The following is a 9952-nucleotide window of genomic DNA, read 5'->3' on the forward strand; positions in this document are numbered from 1 at the left end:
GGGGGGGGGGAGGGGGGGGCGAAGGTGAAGTGGGGGGAGGGCTCGATGATCAGTTGAGGGGCGCTAATTCGCAAAAAATAAGGTGATTTTAAACTACTTGACCGTGATTTGAAACCATAAGTGTCAGTATAATTTTCAGTAAGCATGTGGTTAACATAAGCAAGAATTTTGTCCAATGAAAATATTTATCATCTTGATAAATTCTGATAAAAATTGACCCTACCAGCGTGAATTTGTGTGGGGGGGGGGGGGGGGGGGAGTTGATTCGCCACTGATGTAAGTACATATTCATGCTTATATTTTGCACATTTTTATAGCTTATGGTGATATAAACTTAATAATTAGACAAAGACCCTGCAAGTCTACCATACACTTCAATTAGTGTAGAAAACTAGACGACGTCGGCAGTGGCGTATCTAGAGGTCTTGAAATGGGGGAGGGGGCTGATGGGGAGCGAAGGTGAAGTGGGGGGGCTCGATGATGAGTTGAGGGGCGCTAATTTGCAAAATATGGTGATTTTAGGTGATTTTTAACTACTTAACCTTGATTTTTTTGGGTGGGGGGAACTGGGTTGGCGCGAGTCATTTTGGGGATGGGGCGTTCGCCCCCACGCCCTCCCCTAGATACGCCACTGCTTATATCACCTTAATTTGCAGCTATCGCTTAATAATCGATCCCCACCCAACTTTAAATTCGCCTCCACCTCCCGATTAGCCCCTCCCCCACACCCTCTGCCAATACATTTAGGTAAGCCTACGCTACTGCCGTCTGGTGCTGAGTTAGTTGGAGAATTAAGAAACCTGGGAACGGAGCTGATTACAAATTGGGCATGATCAATTCTTTTGAATGGCCTGGGGATAGGCTCTTTTTTTCCTCTGTTGTGGTTAGAACGCGATAACAAATAGACCACTTACCTATAAAGACTGGGACGCATTCTAGAAACACACGACCACTTGACGATCGAGGAGTTTTAATATTCCAGTCGTCGTGTAGACATTCGTACAAGTAATTCTCTATTCCACTACATTCAAAATTATCTGTCACTACGTCAAGTAGGCCTATGTCATTTGTGCTGAGTGTTTCGTTGTTTGCATTCAGTACACCACCGAAGCCAAGTTGACGACAAGCTACTTGCGCGTCAGCAACTCCCCATGACGCGTCGTACACGTATCTCCATTCGTTGTCAAACAGTATCTCAAGCGGACCCTTCGAGGTTTCGTTGTGCGGGTGCACCCGCAGACATCTTGCATCTAGTGAAAAAAAATAGTAAGATTTTGTGAAAATGGGTGGGGAAAATACACTGTCACAATTGGTCCTTGTGATGATAGTGGTTCTACTGTAATTCAAATATTTGATATGATGATATAATTTCGTAATATTGTTGAAAACTTGAAAAACGGAGAAATATTTATGAAAAAAAGATATGATTCCTTCTTATGGATAATATACAATTAGTGGCGAAGAGAAGCTAAGCTGGTAAAATCGTGTTGCAGAGATAATTGCCAAAACATGTTGAAATATCAACATTTTCGAAATTGATATATCTTAAAATATCATGCTATATTGTTATTTTCCCCATTTTCGACGTAAAAACAACATTTTTGAAGATTTGGTGATGGATAATAAATGAATGCTTAATTATGTTTTTTTCCATTTTATTTGCTACCACAATCACTACACCCCCCACCCTACCACCCATTTTCAATTAAAACAAACTCTTCAACCCGCTTTAAAAAATTTTTTTAAAAAAAGTTAAAGTGGAAAAATCGAATCAAAATACATTAATAATAATTATACAAGATTAAAAACTACCAAATTTAAATATAAAATGTAAAAATTCAATATTATAAAAAAGAAATTCAAAAGGAAGACAATGAACACAGCCAATAATCTCGCATTAAAATTAAAGAATGCACATAAACATTTGAATAATAATTAATAAGATAAAAAAATAAAAAAAATAAAAAAAATAAATAAATAAAAAAGTAGAGAAAAAAAACGAATAAACAAACAAAAAAACGAACAAACAAACAAAAAAACAAACAATCAGCACAGTGAAATGGTGAAGGTAGTGCCCTTGCACTAAATATATCAAATCAACTTTGGTGCGCCTAGATAATAACGGTGCTTGTTTGCGAGGGGTTGCAGGTTCGATTCCCGTCAAACACTTTTTTTCGTACGACTGAAATAAAGGAACCTTTATGATGCTTGATACGATACAACATGTTCCTATTCAAGCACTATTATTATTATTATTATTATTATTATTATTATTATTATTATTATTATTATTATTATTATTATTATTATTATTATTATTATTATTATTATTATTATTATCATCATTATTATTATCATCATTATTATTATTGTTATTGTAAAAACCCTTATTGGTAACCCCGTCATAAATTGGTTAGTGGATATATCATGATTTTATTCAGTAGCAAAATTCAAACATATATTCTCCAACGACGTGGAACGAAGACATAATCGTAGAGCTGCCCGATTCTATTTCTCTTCACTACAAAATCGAAACAAATCTGGTGAACAACGAACAGTTACAGGCGAGTATACAGTACTGAGGTCGAGTGACAACATCGGTACTATTCAATAACAAAATAATTAGGCATCGAAATGGGCATTATAAGCTTCATCATTGTCGTCATGGTAAAAATCAGGCTGAAAAGAATATGGTAATGTTGTTGTTGGGGTTTTTTTTTTATGTTCCCCAATACCACACTTACCTAGTGGTATTGCCGTGCATGTTAGTGTGACATATGCGCAGTTATCAACGTGTGTTTTCTTCGAAACACATTCGCTTAGCTCGCTTTCAAAACCAGTGCACTCAAAGACAGTTTTGTTTAAATTAAAAAATTCATATCCAAATTCAAATGACTCCGCGTTAACAAATCCGAAAGACTTGCACGCGACTGTGGCTACCAGTGTGTTGAAGTTGGCTTGGCAGATTGGGGACCATTGGTTACTATCCGTTAGCATTTCCAGCCGACCAGCGTAGTATGTTAATGTAGTGTTGACCAATCTAGCAATATCTGAAAAAAAGTATATAATTATTGACGATTGTAGAAACTCAATCGAAACGTTGAGACATTCTAAAAAAAAATAACAGTTCATTTTTAAATGCATCTACGTGGTGTACTGCAAGCATTTAATACCATAAAACCTCGACCAGAAGCCCTGGGTGTCTTTCTAGGACCCTTGTGAGCCTCTTTTTGAGATAGGCTTCTTTTCCAGATTACTTTTGCCAATTAACGAGGGGACATTTTTCAAAAGGAACGCTGTTTAAGTTGGATTTGCTACAATAAATCCGTATAAGACTACTGAAGTCATTTTTTAACCATGGCAACTCAAAATTTTTAAAAATTCGCACAAGATCTTTTTTTAATTAGGTCTATTAAAGATGTCAACGACAATTTGTTGGACAACTTAATATTTATATATGCAATATGTTATAAATATCACACTACATAGAGCAAATTAATAGGCCTACTGTATGTATAATTTATTAGACGTGTGTACATTTGTAACTTATAACTAATTATATTATCCATTTTTAATTTTCTAATGAATTTGTATAGCCGAAGTTAGATTCAACCTAAAGCCCTGGTTACACTAAGACGATAGCGATAAACGATTAAAAAAAAGCAAATGTTCATAATAGAAAATACAAGAAATGAGAGAAGTTTTTACACTAGCACTATTCGATAACGATTTATCGCGTATACGATAACAAAATAATTTCACAAATCAAATCAAATATTCATGGGAAAACCATAAAATTGTTTTTTACTACAACGATTTTATCGTTTTTCTATGATTATGACGTCATTTCTTTTTTGATTTGTGAAAATATGTTTTAATCGCATGTATAATAAATCATTATTGAATCGTGCTAGTGTGAAAACTTCTCGTATTTCTTTTCTATATGAACAATTGTTTTTAGCTTTGTATCGTTGATGGCTATCGTCATAGTGTAAACTGCCCTAACAATGGTAAAGATACATTTTCTCCATTAAGCGGCTTCTACAAATTGAATGCATGCAATAAATCCAGTTGACCAACCGTTTCGATAATAATTATGGGGGAATTATTCTTTATTACAATAAAATAATATTGGTACTGGCACACTATTAAATCATCAAAAACAATGTCCGTCGAAAGGTAAGTACTATTTCGAAAAGAAGCCCATACAATCTTGATTTATGCCAGCGGATGGACTTCTTTTCAACACTACTCTTTGCAAACTAAAGAGGAGGTCTTCTTGTCGAGACCAGGCTTACGGTGGTATTACTTCTTCAGTAACAAACGTTCAAGTAACATAGGCCCTATAATTAATACCGTTGTTGTTGTTATTTTCCGTTTTTCGTTTCATAAATATCTGAATTAAATAAATATAGGTCAAATTCTTATTTATGTATAAAGACGCTATATAAATTTCTATATTATTATTATTATGCATGTAAGAATATTATTATTATAAATATGAAGGTAAATGTATTATGTTGAATATATTCTTACTAAATATGAACCGTAAATTCAGTTTTGATTAAAAACACCAAAATATAGATTTTTTTTTTAAATTATAAGCCTATAACATATTACTATAATCATCAAAATATCAACTTACTGTCTTGAGAGATAATAATTGCTGAAATACGGTTGATTATTGAAAATACCAGAAGCAAAAAATACAATTTCAAAACCATTATATTTGATAAAAGCCGAGTGGAACAAACAGTTTATCGAAGCTAGCTGTCAACTGAAATTTGCCATCGATCTTAAGCAAATGCACTAATATACTGGTTTTAACAAAACTGAGAGTGTTCTAATAAATTAACCAAGTCTAATACGATATGCCTATGATAAACACATTATGAATAGAAATACAAACCTTATGAGTGAAAATTGAGTGCAAATTATCACAAATTAAATTTGATTTACTGTATATTTATCAAAATTGTCGTTCGTTGATATTATCTGAATGAGACAGTTCACTGAAATAGAGTGAACGTTTCTCATTCAGATAATTTGATATCATCTGAATGAGAAACTTCACTCTCTTGCAGTAACGCTGATATAAAACTGTAGATTAACAATCTCTCGCAATGTTTACCCTGTAAATGAAAATAATAATAATTGTATTATTATGTAATGGATTTCAGTTTATTCGGAGTCTCAAAGGCAAAATGTCCCATCGTGAGGTCTCACATATAATGTGTCACTATAGTTGAAAAATATAACATTAGAGCGATTGAATTATTCAAATAAGCCATATTATAATATAGCATTAATTTTCGTTTTTCTAATAGTGTTCTTAAACTAAATAAGATATCCAAACATAAACGCTTTAAGGTAGAATTCAAGGAAACTTTTTTTTCATTTAACCGTAGAGTGCTAAATTTCTTTTTGGCGTTCATCGATTCATGGAAAACAGAATAGGCCTACGTATACAACTACTCAATTTTTGGTCTATATATACACACATAATAGGCCTATTTACTGTAATAAGAATGAGAAAATTTACCTGACCGTTTTCAAGAGGGGGAAAACTTTGAATTTATGAAGAACTTAAAAGTCATTAAAGACACCTCGGAAGTCGAGAAAGCTTATTTCATTCCACCTAGGATCAAAATTCTCCCGGGGGTGGGAGACCACCGGATCTCCTTTCTGTTTGGGGTTCATCGATTTATGAGAAAAAAATACGTATGTAACTACCTGTACTCAATTATTTTTATGTTTGTATAGACACATAATAGGCCAATTTACTGAAATAAATATTAGAAAATTTACATGACCGGGGAAAACCTTGAATTTTTAAGAACTTAAAAGTCATTAAACCACACCCCAGAAGTCAGGAAAGCTTATTTCCCGCCATCTAGGAATCAACATATTCTCGGTGGATCGACTCCCCGATCCCCTTTTCTTTTGGTGGTTTTGGAAACATTTTTACCCCCACCTCCTCAATTTTAACTCAGATCCGCCTGGTTAATGTTAGCAATGTATCACTAACTAATGTTTTAAACCCTCACTCTACTCGCCACTGAGGAAGGACTATAATTTCCAACAGTTCTGTATTTCTGGCTGTCTACTTACAGTACCGCACATTTACATTATAGCTGTTGCCTATATCAAAATTGATATCTACAGCTGTCTCTTATACACATCTAGATGTGTATAAGAGACAGTATATATATATCATTCAAATGTTTTAATGTGCTTTTGTCTATGGATTTTTATGGAAATTTGATGTAAATATCTTTTTTCCTTGATCAAATGTACTACATTTGTTAGAATTGTAAAGTGTTTCCTTGCGATTTTGCATTTCTTAGTTTTTTTTTAATGATATTTTATACATTTGATCTTGGATCTTGTATATATACTCTAAAGCATCGTAGTAGTGTAATAATGATATATAAATTTTGAAACGTAAAACAGTTAAATTAACATGGTAGAGTTGTTTGTTGAGTGAGGGCTGTTCCCATTGGATATGCAATGCCTCCTTGAATTTAAAATGATGAGTTAATTGGGTCAAGCATACGGAAACAGCCCTCCCTCACTAAAAGTTAGCATGCATTTGCGTGAACTCTTTAATATGTGAGAGTTGCTGTCCTCTGCTAAAGTGCTCGCGCACGCATGCGTGTTGAGAAGTGTTGGCTAGTTTCTCCGACATAGCAGGCATAAAACAGCCAGCGCAAACAATTTATAAACAACACGTGAGTGGAGGAATAGGATCTTCACTTTTAAAAAAATTAATTTTAAGTGAAGAAAAAAAACTAACTTAATAAATTCGAAATCATTACACAATTGCTTGGAAAGCAAACAATATTTTTTGTGAGGCAACCATAGAAAAGTGGCCTATGGTATTTTAAAATAAAAGGTGGTGGGTGTGGCATCTACATTGGAATCAGAGGGTTTAGAATGGTTGTTAAGGGAGCATGCAGAATCAAGATATTTCGAAATTGTTTTATTGATGATATGTAGCGGGAACATATTTTTACTTGGCTATTAAAATTGTAAAGTCTTCATGAATAACCCTTCCAGCTACAATTAATTTTGAATGTCCTGTCAACAAAAATGTTTTTACTTCTTGTTTAATATACCGTACTGAAAGAGAGAAGAGAATATCAACCTCTGGATGGCTGAAAATGGCACTCTCAGACTGTGACACACATGTGTTGGCTTGGTGTGGGCCTATTTTTATATGTTTTATGGTCGACTGCCCGACGAGCTCTGTCCGGCGGGGGGGGGGGCTTGACCTGTCTCCCCCCGCTGGCGCCGCCACTGCTATGCAAAAAAGGTATCTGTGTTTAACAAATATTCGGCCTATACAATAACAATAATATAATACCGTACATATAATCATAGTTACCAATCGTCTCGCATCGTGCGGGACGGCCCCGCATTTCAAAGTGATTTTGGATGAAACACGCATTTTGCAGAAACACATGCGTAATAACGATTTATCACAAATTCAGGGGAAATGTATTTAAAATTTGAAGAAATTGGTTGGATTAAAATTATAAATGTGATGCAGTAACTTGAGTCATTAGAGAGTACAGTATTTCCTTGAAAGCCCTACTTATTTCACTATCGAGTTACTAAAAATTGACCAGTAATGAAATATTTGTGTAGGTCTACAAAGTTAGGGTGCTCTAGTTAAACATAGGCCTACATTGAAACACAAATTGGCTTTATTAATAATATTTTTGCTTATGTACCTGTATTACCAACAGACACTTCCTGAAATCGTTTTAAAACAACTTAAAAATGCTCAGATCGTCGGGGGGTAAGTGGGGGTGGTACCCCTGCCGCTTGGACCCCCCCCCCCCCGCCATCCCAGCCAACTGGTATAGTCATGACACTCACGCATTTCAAATCTCTCAGGTTGGTAACTATGAATAAACAATCAACAAACTACCGGGTTGCTGGTTAATTTGCAAGGTACTACATGGCTCAACTATTTTTTACTTAGGAGTTTGTAAAAATCGCAAACAGATCATACGACGTCACTGACAACGCCGGGGACGGCAACTCGATTTTGAGATTAATTTTCCGAATAAATACTAAATAACTTCTAATGACGAAATATTGTCGTTCAGTTGTCTTTGTTTGTCATTCATCTGTCATTTAATCTATTTTTTCGGTGATATTACCATTCTCATTAACCTATAAAACACCCACATAACAACGTCACGTTAGATCGTTCGGTGGTGACGCCGGTAGGGTCAATTTTCTTCGGAAGGTATCAAGATGGTAAACAGTTTCATTGGACTAAATTCTTGCTTATGTTAACCACATGCTTACCTAAGATTATACTGACACCGGTTTCAAATGAAATAACTGACAACTTTGGTTTGTATCAATGTTTTAATAAGTACCGGTACATAAAACTATGTCACAAATACGTATGCAAAAATGCTGTTTTTGTATTTTTCTTGAAATTTGTATGCGTGATCACCATCATCATACACAGTATAATAGATACAAGTAAGATGTTTCAAATGATATAAAAATGTATACAAACATACCTTTGGAACAGGATTTTTTTTTTCGAGTTTTATTTACCTTAACGTCGATTCCGTCTAGAAAGCACCAGGATTAATCACGCCAGGATTAATCACCACGCTGTTTTTGTATTTTTCTTGAAATCTGTATGCCTAATCACCATCATCATACACAGTATAATAGTTTCAAGTAAGATGTTTCAAATGAAAATTCATCGTACGGTACGGTACGTATACTACTTTACGGCTTGAGTTCACGATTTACACAAACATGGGTTATATCATGTAAAGATAATTTTTTGTCCCGAATTATAATTTGTATTTTTAATGTACTGTATTACTAGAGACAGGTCACTGCATTCAACAATTATGTGGATATTCATTGTACTGTTATTTACTATCAACTATTTGCCTCGGCGTCACTAATTTTTTAATTGATTTAATATGCTGAATCATTATTAATGGTATATACCTTTTATAGATTTCTATAAATTAATCAACAAATGTCTCATTAATCACACTATCGTAAATAGGCCTATTGAAGTATGAAGTATTATTAATTCTTTATTAAAGCATTATTCGAGCACCTTCATTATTATTATTATTATTATTAATATTATTATTATTATTATTTTATATATATTATTTATCAACCATATTAACATTGAAAACATGAATTAGCCTGTGTGGATAAAATTATCACAGAAAATACACTTATAATTTATAAGATTATTTTTTAAAACAGAATCAAATACAGTACGGTAGATAACATTTTTATTTAGTTTTATTTAATATGCTGATTAATATTATTATCTCATTAATCAAACTATCGTAAAATTATTATTAGTATTATATTATTATTATATTATTATTGTTATTATTATTATTATTATTATTATTATTATTATTATTATTATTATTATTATTATTATTATTATTATTATTACTAATTTACGATAAAATAGGACTAGGGAGATAGGGAGCACACAAAACATTAGTTAGCATTTTGATTTCACAAACATACCAAACAGGTGATTTACTTAATTTATCATTGTCAGTGGCAGCCCCATAAATGCAAAATAGGGGGAGGACAGGGAAGGACTTGCACAATTTGGGAAAGTAGATCACCTGAGCCCCACCACGGTTGGGGCTGAGGAAAGAAAATTTATGATTGTGACAGCTCTAGATTGCCGGAAATGGCACTCTCAGACTTAAATTTTAATTATAATTTTGCTTTTGTTTTTTCCATTTAAAAAAATAATTTTTGAAAAATTGAGGGTTGGCTCGGCCCCACTTGAATTCGCCACTGATTATTATGACGTCATTGCGAGATTGCGTCAACGTCACACTGGAGTTTGTAAAATTTTGGTATCACTAAATCGAAATAGATAGACATGTCCGTGTCAAAGGCATGTCTCTTATACACATCT

At 33.7% G+C, this 9952-nt stretch overlaps 1 protein-coding gene across 1 annotated transcript in view; it reads right to left on the reverse strand.

Annotated features, from left to right (window-relative positions):
* LOC117099827 (deleted in malignant brain tumors 1 protein-like) overlaps nt 1-4770 on the reverse strand; it is a 14767-nt gene extending 9997 nt beyond the window's left edge. The window contains exons 1-3 of the mRNA XM_033239356.1: nt 4646-4770; nt 2745-3050; nt 915-1250 (exon numbers count right to left, since the gene is read on the reverse strand). Of these exons, the coding sequence (XP_033095247.1) occupies nt 915-1250; nt 2745-3050; nt 4646-4724 (721 nt within the window). The 5' untranslated portion in view covers nt 4725-4770. The remainder of the gene's footprint in view (nt 1-914; nt 1251-2744; nt 3051-4645) is intronic.
* Between the last annotated feature and the right edge of the window lie 5182 nt (nt 4771-9952).

The sequence above is a fragment of the Anneissia japonica genome, unplaced genomic scaffold (genome assembly GCF_011630105.1).
Source record: "Anneissia japonica isolate Jap-2015-1 unplaced genomic scaffold, ASM1163010v1 scaffold2688_len169915_cov171, whole genome shotgun sequence".
Taxonomy (NCBI): Eukaryota; Metazoa; Echinodermata; class Crinoidea; order Comatulida; family Comatulidae; genus Anneissia; species Anneissia japonica.